Here is a 16,655-nt window from a genome sequence, read left to right as displayed (position 1 = left end):
AAATCCTAGTCCTGAATGACAAGTTATCTACCAGGAATTTCTCTCCAGAAAAAGCCAGGCAGACGTGCTGAACTGCAGCCATAGATGTTGATTTCTTTTATGTGATCCAAAGCTGAGAAGAGGCCAAACATCTCAACCTGATTGTAGCAGGTAACTGCCTACATTTAGAGAAGAATCAGGCTGTGTTTTGTGACTGCTTCTTTCTCTTTTTAAAGGCACATCTCCTAACATTTGGTACGTGCATGTGTGCACAATCCACCTGGAGACAGATTTCTGCAGAAGAGAAGGTTTGGGCGTTTCTCCCTGCAGGGAGTGCTGCGCCTCCCTTGCCTGGAGAAGCAGCACAGTGCAAGCACCAGAGGATTTCTCAGCAGCTGCCACTGAAACTGCAAACCAGGCAGGCAGAGGGGAGTCCAGAGCTCCAAAACCCAGCCCTGGCTGAGACCCTGCCCCAGGGAGTCCCCAGCTGAGCTGCACAAGTGCAGGGTTTTACCCCATCCCTGCAAGCAAGGGAAAGGTCAATGTAAAATGTGAGCACACGAGCTGAGGATAAATCTCCCTGAGACTGGATTTTAAGGGCATATTTCAAATTCTCTCAAAGGACAAAGCTTTAGGAAGTGAGCAGAAACCAAGCATATGAGGGCCTTGCCAGAGGGCACCCTGCAGCTTTCAGGAGAGATGGGGAAAATGAGGCTTCAGAGAAGGGTTTTGCTGTTTTGTGGGAAGCTCTTGGCTTGTCCAGTATGAGCATGAACTGAAACACGATGAAGTATCCTGGATTATTGGCTTTTTTATTTTTAAACAGTAAAAATATTACCTACTTTTCACCCTGTCATCCCGTCTGTAGCTTGCTGAGCAAGTTTTATTCTATTATTTTAACCTTAGTTTTCTGTTTCTAAATCACTTCAAGTAGAGACTTCTTTCTAAGAAAGTCCTTCATGGGCTAACATGGTGCTGCCAGAACAGACTAAATCCCTGTGCTTCAGATGTGCTTTCCACAGCTTGCATGGCAGTGTAACCACTGGCTCATTCATGTGGCACAGGAACACAGGGCTAGGAAAGGCCTTTCCTTGATCTTTTATGTAAAAATGTTACATGCACTCTTTCTTTGTTGACATTTTTAAGAAGCAAGCTCCTCCAAGCTGTGCAGGCCCTTTGGGGATCTGCAGGAGCAGCTTTAAATACACACTTCTTTTCAGAAGAGGAGGTGACTTTCAGGGGAAAAAACATGGAACCAACCTTTTTTTCTTGTTTCACTGGTAAGGCTTCCAGGGCTCTGGTGGCTGGGCTGCCTTTGTCTGGCCAAAACTGGGTCAGCACCACAGGCAAAGAACCGTGACCCTGCCCCATCACAGCATCAGCTGGGGCACCAAAGTTTAGCACAGAGCAGCCAACTGGAAATGCCCTTGGGCAAGAGCACCCCATAAACCCAAGCACCAAACAGTTTAAGTGTGGGTTAATGCCTGCTTAGCATTGGCACCAAGCAGGGAAGTCTGTTTTGCCCATGACCTTTTGACATCCCTCCTAATCTGTGGTCAGCATACGAATAATTTTCTGTGGATCTTGGGAAAAACAGTACCTGGTAGGTAAGAATGTAGAGACAAATGTGCAAAATTACATGAGATCAGAGCACAGACACATCATGTTTCATTTTAAAGCATTATATTAATTTTAACAAAGAGTTAGAAACCTATTTAACTGAAATCTTGCTTTGCAACACTTGCTTAATAAACAATTTTCACCTACTACAAAACACAGAAAAACATCAAGTTACACATCTGAATTAAACAGGAATAATTTTGCACATTTCTTGGTGAGTTACATTTTAGTTGAAAACAATGTTTTGTAACAAAATTGAAAAAAAAAGAAAACAAACCCAAGCATTCTTCTCTTAGATGAAGAGTTTTATAAGATACAAGACTGACAAAGAGAAGTATTATGGATGAGATGGAGCTTGAAAAGAAATTTATACACTAACCACACAAAAATTAATCAGACAGCCTTGACTGTGCTATTAATGATTTTAGACCTGATGCATGGGATTTCAAAAGGTTTTACATTTCAAGAACAATACAGTATTTGTAGGACCTGTACTCAAGAGTGGCATTTGATTGATTGTACATACTCTGAGACAGGGAATGCTTTAAATGCAAAACATATTGCTGTAACATGGGAACAAAGAAGTGAAAGATACTTTCTAATTAAAACAGAGGATTTTTGATCCTAATCTCAGTCATTTTGGGGCATATAAAGAGCAGCCTGTCATGGATTTCGCAACACCCCTCCCTCTATTGTTGTTTATTTTGTCAAAACATGTCAATTCAATAAAACAGCAATTTCAAAGGAAGTTTTGTTTTCACAAAGAAAAAGTTTTTGTTGTCAAATACTCAGTTATAACATTTTCAGAGGAGAAATTTTCTACCTTTTTGCTAGAAATACTTTTTTATTGCAAAATGCAACTCTCTGTATTGAAGGAAAAAAAAAAGACTTATTTGTTCGAGATTCTTCTGTCACAAAAATTGCAAATGTCTGAACATATAGCAAGTAAAAAAAAATAAAAAAGGATATTAAAAAATCTTCTGTCAAAGCAGGAGCAGGATGTCCTGGAGCTGCAGAGGGGCATAATGTGGAGACCCCTGGCAGTGTTTAACCCTTCCCTGTGGGAATTAGTCAGGTCACCCAAGGTGACTTCTGGGTTCCTTTTGGGCCAGCTGCTGGCACAGCCACCGACTCGCCAGGCTCTGTGAGCACCATGGGGCTGCTGGGGCTGGCACAGGCATGTCACCATCCCAGGGACATCCCTGGCAGTGCTCACTGCCCTCCTGTCCCACAGAGCCACGGGTTCCATGATCCAGCTCCCACCCAGCAGACTTTGGGAGAGGAAAACCCCAGTGGCAGCTCCGGGGCTGAAGAGGACGTGCCCAGCCAGGAGAGAGCTGGATGTGGCCAGCAGAGCTGCAGGACTTTTAATATCTGCATGCCAAAGCAATTTAAACAAGCAGTTGAGCCCACTTACTTGTTTATTATAGTTTAATTTAGACAGTGTCAATATCTGTGACTAGCTCTGGGGATATTTTTGGAATTAAACTACCTAAAGAGAACATTCATCTAAGAAATCCATATGGCAGGAAAGAAGGGTAGAACTGCTAGCATGGAATAGTGAAATGTTCCTTTTCAGCACCATTATTCAACTTAAATCTCTGGAAATTTCGTTTACTATCCTCATTTATACTGGCCTATTTTTAACAATGTTTTGATTTGTTTTTTTAGTTAGGTTTTTTAATATTTATAGTCTATACAGACTATTTTGTGTTTATACAGAGACAAAGGATTATATTGCTTTACAAGTCAGAGGTACAGCATGCCATGACATTCACTACTGGAAATTCAAAATAATCTAGATTCAGAACTATCATAATTCACTGCTAAAGAGAAAATTTCAAAAATTTCAGTCCCCATCCCTTCAGGGAACTTCACAACTCAGTATTTCTAGATCAGACTTCATTATCCAGGTCATCATTTCAATTTATCAGTGCCTTGGGGTCTTTGGTAGTCACAGCTAGGATGGTGTTATGTCCATCAATCACTAGGCTGTTTCCACATTCCCCCTTTTTCATCTTCTTCAGCCTTCAAAACAATCTTTAAAACTTTCCATGGGTATATACTGGACACAGACAACTCTTGCTTCTGTCAACTGTTACATATTTGAAGTACAGGAACTGATCTGTACAAATTATGGGGGCCAAAAGAATTGTTTTCATTCTGGACCCTGAATATAATTTGTTTCAGGGAAGGGTTTACAGATTTACCAGTGCCTCTTACATCTATAAGCCTCGCAAACAAAACAGCAATATGCTTTTTCTGAAAAGCTTATTGTTCAGTCAAAAACTAAATGTTACATGTTAGGAACTGAAGTAAGGACCTGACAAAGCAAAGACTTATTAGGATTTATTTTGCATCATAGAAAACACAAGTCTGTCCAAAGGACTGAAAGGAGATTTAGACCAACACAAGGCAGATTTGAAAAAATCCCTGAAGGAAAGAGCATGAATTATTATTTAGAGTGAGTAGAAACCATAGAGCTGGCAAAAGACTTCAAGGAAAAGGGGGAGAAACTATCTGGATGCTCCTGCTGCTTCTCTGTCTCTGTAAGGGGCAGTATAATCCTAGCTTTGAAAATATACATCACTAACCCCAAACCACCCCAAACTAAATTTAGTTCTGAAATAGAAAGAAAATTTTGAGCTCAAAACAGACATAGCAGCCCTGAGACTACTGAATTTGCTGTACCAATTACCTGTCCACAATATTACATAGTCTCCAACCAAATACTATTAGTGTGGTTCTCAGAGCAATTCAGACACTGCTGCACTTCCTCAACTCATTTTTGGATGTCTCACAAGCTTCCAAGAGAATTATCATTCTTAAGGGTAAAGCACAGGAGATGATTTGTTCACATGTTTCAGTACAATCTGGTTTTCAAAAATTTGTTGCTTCCTTGTCTTTTTGTATTTGAATTTTTAGATTTGTTTAAAGGTAAGAAAAATCTTTGCATTTCTCAAGCATCAGCTTTTCTTTGTTCTTCTAAGACAGCAAAAGAGGGTTTCTAGTACTTCACTAAACCAGGACTCATGTCTGTTGGTCTGCAGGGAAAGAAGGCTGAGGCATCAAAAGCATTGCAGTTAGTGAATTTAATCCTTCCGATGCAATTAGTCTGCAATGAGATCTGATTCAATTTAAAGACTCAAACCTCAAGTCCAGTACTTCAGGTCAAGACATAAATAGACAAAGAGGATGAAAGAAAAGGCTGCTGTGGGCTTAAATGAGCCCTGGGCTCTACAGCTCAGGTTAAGATTTCTCAGGAATGCAAGCCAGGTGGATTGATTTAACACAGCATTAAACAACATCTGGAAAAGAAAAATATGTACATCAAAAAAATAATAATGGTACAATCTTCTCAGTGTAAAATAACTAGTGGAATGTGTGACATATAAAATAAGTTTCTGCACACATAACCACACTGCCACCATCAGCTTTGCTTTTTCATTTATTTAGGGGAACCTGTAATTGGCAAACAGGCCCTTCCTTTCTCATGGATAACAGAGGAGGTGCTGAGCTGCTGGAGACTTCAACACTGCTGCAAAATAGAGGATGTGTTCATACGTGTTTGTGCAATGGACACTTGCTGTGCAATATTATCTTGTCTCTACAGATAAATTAGTTGCTTCATGCTCCTGCCAGCTTGATTTGTTTAGCCTTTACAGAGTACAGAATCCACGGAGTTTCTTGTGATTGAATCTCACGTAAAAGGTAAACCAGAGAGCTTATTCTACACTAAGCTATACATCCACCCAGGCAGCCAGAGCATTTGCTGACTTGATGATGAAAAGAAGGCTATAAAACATAGTAGGGAAATCTTGAAACGTCGCTCACTTGACATAGCAATAAGAGCCCTGCATTAAGATGCAGAACTGATTTCCCTGATCCATGAAATTGCCTGGATATTTAAGGCATTCTCAAACAGAACCAGCATGAAACTCACCCTCCATTCCTGGCACAAGGACACCATGGGTTTTGTGTTCTCCGATAAAAAGAGAGATCAAAATTGCAGAGATTAATAGCCTTTAAGGGAGGACCTAAACACAATTTCCTCCCTTTCTCAAATAATAAGAAATAAGTATTCAAAATCTCTTGAATGCTAAAAGATGGTTTTGCTTGATGACACACTGTTCAGGTGCCAGAGATGCTCAATTTCTCTGTTGTGAGTGGTTCAAGAACCTCTCACAATAAAACAGTGTGCAATTCTGTGACCATCTTGGAGAAGGACAATTGTTTCTTTCATAAACAGGTGAAAGGGCTGGAATAGGTACAATAGGTGGAAAGCAATGAAAAATATTATGAAGCAATATATAACATTATTTTACAGTCTGATACTTGGGACAGGGTTCAGAATTCTTTACCATGTGTATATTTCCTGCTGCCAAAGGGTGGGGAAAGACCCATCTATACTTAAAAATATTGGTGAACTGAGGATCAGGTATAATTACTTCCAAAGACCCATCCAGGGAAAACCCACAGTAAAGAGGGAATTTGCAAGGGCCATAAGCTGCCCCAGAACATTGACCTGCAGGCTCTGCTACCTTAGATGCAAAGGAGGAAAAGAGTACAGCAATAATGAAACTACAATTAGATCATGAACAGCTTCCCATCAGGTAACTAGAAAGGCTTTAACACAAAATGCACACACCAGCAGCTTTCACACCACCAAAAGGGACATATAACACTGGCAGACAAGCTTATCACTGATTTCTAGCCAAAATCACATGCAAAGGGTCATCTGCCAACTTATTGCATACATTACACATATAATTTTCAGCATCTCCATTGCAAAGAAAGACCTAAGACGCATATTCAGGTTCAGGATTTTTCTTGTACATGGATTAGCATTTCTTCTTGTGGACAAAGAAGGAGAATTCCTTAATCTTTTTCAGACTACATTTCTCAGTTTTTGTCTTCAGCCAGGCTGATAGCTCTTCCCATTTTATAGTAAAATTTTGTACTGATCAATTGAAAGGTCAATGCTCTTCTCCTGCTTCCTGTATTTCTTCTCCTCCATAGCACATACAGTAGCCTGTGTTTACACAGGTACACAGAATTATACAAAATACAACTGGAAAAGACTCTTGAAACAATCTGGCATGTAACCCCATTCAAAGCAAAATCAGCTACACCTAATTAGCTCCTGAGATATGCTTGCCTACCCTACTTAAACAGTCTCCACAAACTCCCTTGGATATTTATTGTGATGTTTTGCTATTTTTACTTTTAGAATGTTTTTCTAATGTTTGGTCTGTTCCAGAAATTTTAATTAAAAGCTCCCTCAGAGGAGACTGGATTACTGTGGATTCTCATAGAGGAAAAAAACCCAAATAAATCCACATCCAGAAAAACAACACATTGAATTTAAGGTTCATAAATTATTTGTAGGTCACATAGGTGTTTTTTCAAGCTTTGTGATTCAGAAAGTTTAAATGAAACCTGCTATTTATGTATCCACCCTATTGTTCACTTAAAAGAAGATCTTGATCACAGTAATTTCTTTCCTGATTGAAGTTTTGAAAGCTCTAAATTCTCTGAAGAAAATAGTTGTTGGCATTTTTGGATGATAAACACCCCAAAGTGATGATGATAAATTACAGTGTTGCCCAATGACACAGAAAAGTAGAAAAATGTAACCTGATAACCTCTGATTTATGAATACACACTCATTATGCAAAGTCTAAGGGTTCGCAGTTGTAAGAAAGGGTCATTTTCATCTCAGTGTTTATAAAAAGTGTGAGAAGGAGGCATGAAGGGCGGCTGCCATTTTGCAATTAACACTTAATGCTCTTTATTTCCAGTACAAACCCAAAGCAATACAGAACTTTCTGCCTTTTTAAGGTCTACATAAGCATTTGTTATTGTTCACAATCACAGAAGATGGGAATTTTTACATCTTCCTTTTCTTGCTCATATAAATAATTTTTCTCACATATAACCATTCCTATACACTTTTTTTTACCAAAGAGGAAAGCACTTGTCCAAGTTATTAAAATAAACCCTCATATTTTCTTTGTAAATCATACTGGTGATAATAACAAAATTTACTTCAAAATTATTTTAACATATTATTTCACCCATCCACAGACACTGCCAGTGAAACCCACCCAATGCACTCAAAGTCAAGGAATCTGTTTTGTCACAGTACAGAAATAAATCATGTTACATTCCTTCATCACATCCCAAGCTTGATGATATTCTAATTTCTTCTTCTCTCTCCCTATTACCTCTCTGTTAAATATTCAAAGCAGGCAGTAAAAGCAGAAGGAAAAAAATAAGGTCAATTCAGCAAATTGAAAAAAAGTAAAATGTTCCTCTCCACCATCATTCGGTTGTTACAGCTATCTTAATCAACTCAAACAGGTTCTCCGAGACATCTAATTTGATTTTACAAAGTGCTAACCCATAGCCATATTTGACTTTCCTCTGATTCCAAATGTAAAAAATAGTCTTTATCTAATGTTGAGGCATATCATCTAACTACACATGCAATTGCATTTGCATTATGAGGCAGTGAAACATGGCTGGAGAGATATCTTGGATGTTATCTGTGTTATTACTCAAGTGGAGAATATAATCATAAATCCTTCTCTTCCCTTCCACCCTCCCACCTTTTTTTTGGAAGTACACTTAAAATCTGTTTTTTAGCTTCACTGGGCCCATTACATTTGAACTTCAGTAACAAGAATGTGATATGAATACGCCAAGAGGAAGCATAGACAAAAGGTATATTTTCATAATGTGGTTCAGTTTAACTGTTCCTACAATTAGCTACAATTCATTAGGCAATAAACAGAAAAACAAAGAGATCATGAATGGAAGGGCAATATTTTCTCCATAAAACAAACAAAAAACTAAACCAGATGCCTCTTTCATGAGGCTTTCCTTGCATAAATGCACCCAGCACCTTAGAAAAGATATTTTTGTGATTGAAAATTTTTGTCCATGAAGAAATTGTGTAAACATTATCTTGTGCAATTTCAATAAAAAGTATTTACTGCTATTGTACACCTGGGATTTTTTGATCTCAAGGATAAAGTAACAATACAGCAATGCAATGCAGATGATGAGCTTTGATTTTCTATTAGTTCTTATAATTGTGTCTTAATTTGTATTCTGCATAATAAGTACTCACCTTCACTGTTTGTCCAGCTTCAGGGCCATCCTGTAAGCAAAGGGAAAAGTCTCAGATTAGAGGATCTAACAAGGATCACACAGGAATTCAGAAATATTAATAATCATTTACATCAATTACACTGTCTGTTAAATTAGCATATTTTTCCTGAGGAACATTCAACACTAAGTTTTTGGACAAAGCTCCTTTCCATATCAGACCCCAGCAAAGAGGGAAAGTATCTCACATCACAAAAACAACAGTTTCTATTTTTCATTTTTTAGATTATATTTTTCAATAGCTAGCAGTAGATTTCTGATCCTTGTGAACATAAAATCACACGTGGAAGTAAAAATTTAATCAAACTATGCTTGCTTAAATTCTGATTCTAATGAATGGGCTTAGTCTCCTGGTTTGCTTTAAACAGAGTTCATTTTTGTTATAAAAACACCCAGCACAAACAACTGAAAGGTCAGAATTTATAATGTATTTACATGGCTACAGCTCTCTGCCTGCATATAAATAGCTGTGAGGAGGGATCACTTATCTCGAGTATATGCAGTGGGTTATGTGTGGAACAGGGGCTGTGGCTGCCTTCTCGAGAGGTCAACCCTGCAAACACTTTGAAGGAAGAATATTTCCTGAAATATTCACAAACAAGCACAGCATTTGAGAGTGTTTGCTGGCTTTATCCAAGGTTTTGCAGCTATTAATTAACCACACTTTCCCACTGGTTTCCTCTTTAGATTTCTCAATGGCAAATCTGGAAGACTACAATGCAGTTATTTGGCTTCTTGTTTGTTATTATGTTATTTTGCATTTACTGCCCCTTGAAGTTCCAATGTCCTTTTGTGATTGGAGAAGGGGAAAAGGGTGAAATCTTGATAAAACGAGCCATTAAACCTTTCTTAGCTGACTGGTTTACAAACCTGGATGGAAAAGGTGAGCGAAGTGCCACAGAAATGTTTCTCCACCACGTTCCCAACCCTTTGTGCCACATGGAACAAATCAGCCACTTCCTCGGGACGCAGGTCACGGAAACGCTCCACCGGCCGCAGGGGACAGACAAGGACATCTGAAGGTGGCAGTGTCAAGGCACAAACACAAATCTGAGTGCTCCAGAACACTCTCAATCCCCAGCCTGTACCTGGTTCTGATCACCCTGGAATCGCCTGAGCCCTTCCTCTCTGGTGAAACAGCAAGAGCACCAAAAACATAGGGCTAATTACAGGGAATTATATCACGCTTTGTTCAGAATTCTTTTCCTCAAACCCCTCAGATATGGGTAAAATTACTAAGGCTCTTGTGCTATACTGAGACATTTAAGGGAAAGCAAATTTTTCACAGACTCAAATTTACTGTCTCAATGGAGAAATGCTGATATTTATCGCCTGTGAAAGTCAGAGATATTTTCTTTTGTGATTAACAATGGCGAAAAGCCAAAGAAATTTAAGAGGGCTTTGGATGTGTTGTCTGAGACAGCAGTTTACAATGCTTTTCCCCATATGTGGTATATATTTTTGAAAATCTTTATCTTACACCTCCAATTTTAGGCACATGAATATGACAAGCTGGCACTATGCTGATCACTTATTTCTGTACATTATTTACAATTCACAAGGAATGCTCACCTGCTGTAACTATAGTGTGTTTTAAAAAATACATTAAGATAATTATGACTATTTTCTTTTAAGCACAGTGTTCACAACCCTGTAAATATACTTTGATTTAATTCTACCTTGGTGACTGCAATTTGAGAGTCAGTGAAATGAAGCTATAAAGTAAATAATGGAAGTAAATAACACAGATGCTGCTTACAGTCATCTGATCTGCTGTATTCACAGTAATTAATAATTGCTAATGATTTCTCACTTGAAAATCAATTATGCAACATTATTAATATGGTCCAGAATTCTTAGTGGAGCCTCAGTTGTGTAGATCCAACAAGCAAGTACTTGATTCTCATTTCAATTCCCTGCAGACAGGATTCTTTGCTGACTTACAGAATAGAATTTGCAGAATGAAGACCTTAAAGTAACCTTTAACACCACTTGAACTTTCATGACCAAAGGCTAAGAAAATTATTTTTTCCAGTATTAAAATAAGTGTTGTAAGGACTATTTGAAGAAAATTAAGTTCCATACCATTGTATTAGAGTCATCTTTATTTTTACTGCATCTTGAAGCCTGCAGGTGTTCAGGAATATTCTCTATAATCTAGGAAAGGTAACTAGGAGCTGCTCTGCAGTTAACAGGTTCAAAACAAGGTTACATCAACCTGATTGTCAAGAACCACGTGAGACATTTGAAATAAGGAGAGATTAATACATGTGAAAGATCAATTATTTCCATAAGCACAGAGACAACATGTTTACATACACCAAGGTTATATTATAAGAATCACACTTATCATTCTGATAGGACAGAAAATCAGACATTTTCTCAAAGTAAGGATGTAGTGGCAGGTTTTGATCATTAGTCTAAATCTAGATGAGAACAGACAAGTCTGTAATGGATATTTACTATAGTGGGAGCAGAATTGAGCAAGCTCTACCTGCAGCAGCTCCCAAGAGAACAGGAGAAGACTGGTTCCAGCTGTGGGTGCTAATCTGCTTTGAAAATCTGTCTCTCAGGGGGTTTTTGTACAGAATCAGCTATGCCACTATTCTCCTTTTTGCTCATCGCAGCTTATGTTATTAACATTTAAGAAATGAGAAAAATATATTTAGAAAGCAGGTACTTGGAAAAAAAACAATCCTGGATGGAGACAAAACCCCTAGTTTTGTGGGGGTTCAGTTGTGCAATGCTGTGTCCCTTGGTAAATTACCAGGCATAGTAAACCCCTTGTAATTAACTTGTGTCTTCCTAGTGAACTGTACAGAGCACATCCATAAACTGTGCTATTGGCTAAACTTGGGGCTCAAGGGATGAGCTGCAAAGTTGATTGGCAGACCTGATTTCGATACCGGGAATAAAGGAATAGAAAAACTAATTAATTTTACTCATAAAAAGGAAATCCATGTCAACACTAAAACAGGAAAAAGGACATTCATTTAATCTGAGTTCATTTTTCCAAAGGAGAGAAGGGAATCTTGTACCCTTAGGGCATCTGATACTTAAGTAGATAATTATCCTTCTTCTGCAGCAATGCTTTATTATCATGGCTCAATGAACCATTTATAAATGAAGAATTTCCCCTCACTTACCTCTAGCAAAACTGCTGCTTACATTAAGATAAGTTTCCTTTTCTCCTTTCGAATTTTCCCCAGCAGCGCCTCACCCTCTCAGACTTGCACACGCCTCACCGGCAATTGTTTATTCTCCACCTAGCTCAGGGCCACAACCACAAATTTTGCATTAACGATGGTTTGTACAATCTGTTGTGAGCACTCTACGGTTTGCCACTGCAATGAGCTGTGGGAAATGTGAGTAAAACAGTTCTTGGGAAAGCTTTTGTTTCCAGGGCACATCACAGAGGGAGTGAGGCTGGTTCTGACCAAGACGGGACAGATCTTCTCTTAATTTTGTCACTAACCTGCACTGTCATTTTGCAGGCTCTCTGTATCTCTCTTTGTCTCTCCTCTTCCACACATCATCTGTCTTATCTGTTTAGACAGCATCTGCCAGCTGGTGCAGTGCAGGTTTCTTATTAACCATGAACCTCTCTGCTCACGTGGGGCCACCAGTGCTCCTGCAGCACCTGATGCTGTACCCGTGGCATTCTGCAAAAAGGACTTGCACTTCCTCCTTACAAAACTCATTTACAACTCAAACTAGATTTTAGCTATATTTCTGTCTTTGAATTTGATAAATAATTCAAAGGCACAATCACAGAATGGAGCATCTTTTCTGAACTTTCCACCATTTCAAAACAATTCTACAAAGAATAATGATAGAAATTCTGAATCAGAGCTAAATTAACATGAGAATGTAATTAGGACAACATTCAAGTTATATTTAGCTATGAATATATTAAAAGGAAAATGTTAGAATGAATTCATGAATTTGAGGTCATTTGGAAAACAACTATCCACTGCAACTTTAAATAATAGTTTTTAACTAAAACTTTTGATGCTAGGATAGTTTTTAATTGTATACCTGGTTGGATTTTAGGCTGTACACCTGCTCTATTCACCTCAGAACTCTTACTGAGTTTAAAATTAGATTAACTGCTCATTACTTTCTACAACCACCTACAGCAAACCCTGCTATGAAACCACTTCAGTGACTATGTATTAAAAATGTGAGAGAAAGTGAGTCTGTACTTATGTTTATGTGCAATCACTCAGACTGAAGCATCCGCTGCCATCTGAGATGCCTCAGGGCATCCAGCTGCCACTCCAGAAGGGCAGGAGTCTCCCATATGCCCTACCTCATCATGCCAGTCAGGTGGGAAAGCTGAGTCACCTTGGGGTACCTGAAATGCCCGTAGGTGCCAGTGTTTGGACAAGAGCCCCTTTTAACAGAGTGGCTCAGCAGGACAAGGAGCTGCTACCCTGCACAGACGTGCTGCAGCACTGCTGACAGCATTCTGCCTTCAGAAAGTTTGAACTTAATCTTTCCCTTCTCTAAACACTATCATTAATAATTTTCTGATTTCTTCATTCATTCTGAAGTGCTACTGACTGATGAAGTTTCTATTTTTAAGCTTTGATGCGCACAGCTGTTATTTCCTTCAAGTTCTCTGAGTCAGTCCACATCACTAGAGCACATGCAATTTAATATGTCAGCTACTCCATTTTAGGGAGTGAAGAACCTTTACACCTTATTATAATCTGTAGCAACTGTTTCTCTCTCTAAATCTTGCAGAAGTCTCTCAACAACCTTACTTCTCTCTCTAACACCTAAATATGCATATACAAATCAATCTGTGTTGGAAAAATCCCCTTTGTATTTGTGGATTAAAGGATGTGCTCACCCTGGGGATTTTGGGGCATGACTGAAAAGTGAGCAAGTGCTAACTGCATGCTGGCTTTGAGCTGATCAGAGAGACAAGAACCAGATTCTACAAGAAAGTCAAAACTCCTGGCCAACATCTGCATGGTGACCACTTCAAATGTAATTTTCCTTCTACTAATACATACAGAGTGAAGGCTGAAATTCAAAGGCTCAGCAGTAACTTTTATTTGCTTTATATGGATTTTGACTTGGAATCTTAAATTATTGTAATTGTATATTTAAGGCCTAGGCCAAGCCCTCTGCTCGCTTCAATGGGACTCCACTCAACCCCACAAAGTGCCTATTATAAATTTTCACACATAACTATCAAGGTACACACGTTCTGTAGTTCTGAAAAGTTGGAAAAATGGCCTTTGGGGGGGGGTCAAAAAAAAAGAAAGAAAACCGAAAAAAAAGAAACCCCAAAGAGGTTAAAATTCCTTTTATGTGACAAGCTTTAGAGCTGAACACAGCTTTTTCCTGGTTAAGTCCATTAATTTGCTATATAGAAACATACTTTCAGTTTTGACTCTTGTTTTATTCCTGAATTTGAACTTCAAACAGAACAATTCAAAGCTTTAAAAAGGAAAAAATTAAAGGCTCTCCAGGTACTGACACTCTAACAATAGGAATAAGGTTCTTTTTTTCTCTTTCTCTTTTTGAAGAACCACTTAAAAACATTGACAGGTTTTCTTAATATGTGAGACTTTAAAAGCACAAAATACAAGGGGAAAAGGCAAAATATCTAAAAGTGAAAGGGTAATTGCGACTTTATGAAGCTCCTGGGTTCCACCAATATTGTTAGCTCTCTATACCATTTGTTATAAAATTTTTTAACTTAGGAAAATTATTTATTTTCACACAGTCGGGAATCCATAGCTCACATTAGAATAGAAACATTTCCTGTTTCTTTAAACAGTCTTCCCTCTCACAAGAGGGAGTGCAAGAGTCAACATCTAAAAAAAACCCAACAAATTCAAAACCCCCCACAAAAACAATGAAAAATATTTCAATAACCAAGAGTAGAAGTTAATAAAATCTCCAAAAGTTTAAAAAGTCTTAAATATCTATTTTTAGCATTCTAATTTTTTTACATAAAAAGTACTTTAATAAATAGCAAAAATTGTCCTTAATTATTTAATTTTGGGAAACACCTCAAAAACTGCTTTTTCATTAATATTTTGGTTTCAACTAGTTGGTTTTCATTAAAATACTGTTCCAAACTATAGAGACAATACAGAGATTTAATATTCCTACATTTATTTCACAAACTTAGGTAAGTAATTTAAAGGACAACAGCCTCACAGAGCAACCCCCAACAGGGACTCCTGCCTTGGAAATGGGGGCTGTGCTCATTTTAGGATTAATTATTATTAGATTATTAGGATTATTAATTACTAATTATTATTATAGATTAGTTATTGCCACCATCTCTTGGTACCAGTGGGAAGGACTTGATGGACACGGGAGATGTCCACCAGGAGGCTGCTCAGGGGCCAGCCCAGCCCTCACTGAGCAGGGAGGGCACTGCCTTGGGTGGGTGCTGGCAGCTCAGGGGCTGGAAGAACCAGCTGCAGAAAACTGTAATAATTGATTATTTCTAACTATTTAATGTGTTTGTATGAAAGAATCCTTCTGCACAGCCATAAGCTGATGGGAATGCAGAAATAATGCGCCGTGGGGGGCAGCGGGAGGGATTATTATTTTCTTACACTGTTTTACATGAATTTGCATCAAGTGCCCCAAGCAGAGAGAATCACACAGACAAAGCTTCAGGTATTAAAACTCACCACAATGTCCCCAGATTCAGCTGAGGAGTGTGGGCAGGGGTATTAAATTCATCATTGCATCTAAGCAGAAGTTTTCTTTGTTCAAAAGCTCTAATTGCTAAGAGAAAGAAGTCCCAGAGCTCTGAAAAAACACAGGAGAAGGCATGACTAATAAAATTAATATAACTGAAAAACAACTGCCAGTCATTTATCTTTTTTCTGCCCTTGAACGATTCTTCAAATTTTGAAGGCTATGGGAGCAATTTCTCTATGTGAAGAAACAATAATGGTTTCGCAGATGCTGCCTGTAGGAGGAGTTAAGAAGGAAAAGAGCACTGAAATAGCACACACAAGTACACAGAGGGCATCAAAAAAGCCTTTAAAAATTAATCAAATGCATATTTTGTTTCATTACAACAATATGTCAAGGCACCAGTAAAACCCACAGAATTAGGACATCCATAAACCTGTAGCAATGCAAAACCTGACATTTCCCCCAGCCCAGAACAAGCTTTATTCAGTAAGATTGAGTGACTGACTTTAGGGAGGAAATCTGTAGAGGTGTTTGGATTAAGAGTAACTATCTCATAATAGGAAAATGTGAAGGAGAACTCTTTAATGGATTTTACATGTAGAACTGTATTTAAATATATGTTAGAGGAGTGCCTTGGTACAATATGGGAAATAGTAGTACATCACAGTGTTTGCTAGTTTGGGAAAAAACATAGCTCTGAACAATAAAGATGATTAAGAACCAATGCAAATGTAATAAAGTTACAATAAAAATTTAAAAATTGCTTCAGACTATTAAACCCACATACAACTTTTTAAAATATATTGCTCTGCCACATATTAGCATTAATTTAAAAAAGCCATTAAGATAAGACAAATTATCTAAATAATTTGATCTTGATAAGGCAGCTCAGAACATGTTTACAGTAATGCAGAAGATCAGATTTATGCAATGTATCAGAGAACTAGTGGTTCCACTAGAACAAAGAACAATCACTGCAAATCTTTGACATGGATCTCTCCACACTATGATAAGTACACTCTTTGAAGACCACATTGCAGCTTTTATACAGAGGGGTTTTTATTCTACTTGATTTTCTCATGCCACTGAAATGACTTAAAATAACTTTTCATGTCAGTGAAACATGCAAGAGTTCCAAGAAGTGAACAATAAATATTATTTTACTTTTAAAAGTCAATAAATCTAATTTAAATATAGATATG

The 16,655-nt window shown here is 38.0% G+C and overlaps 1 protein-coding gene across 2 annotated transcripts in view; it reads right to left on the bottom strand.

Moving 5' to 3' along the window:
- FHIT (fragile histidine triad diadenosine triphosphatase) overlaps positions 1-16,655 on the bottom strand; it is a 525,169-nt gene that overhangs the window by 128,570 nt on the left and 379,944 nt on the right. For both annotated transcript variants that reach the window (XM_072934992.1, XM_030283431.4), the window contains 2 exons: positions 9,643-9,788; positions 8,735-8,764 (listed from right to left, as the gene is read on the bottom strand). In XM_072934992.1, coding sequence (XP_072791093.1) covers positions 8,735-8,764; positions 9,643-9,788 — 176 coding nt within the window. The remainder of the gene's footprint in view (positions 1-8,734; positions 8,765-9,642; positions 9,789-16,655) is intronic.

The sequence above is a fragment of the Taeniopygia guttata genome, chromosome 12 (genome assembly GCF_048771995.1).
Source record: "Taeniopygia guttata chromosome 12, bTaeGut7.mat, whole genome shotgun sequence".
Lineage (NCBI taxonomy): Eukaryota > Metazoa > Chordata > Aves > Passeriformes > Estrildidae > Taeniopygia > Taeniopygia guttata.
This window is presented reverse-complemented; position numbering and strand designations above follow the sequence as displayed.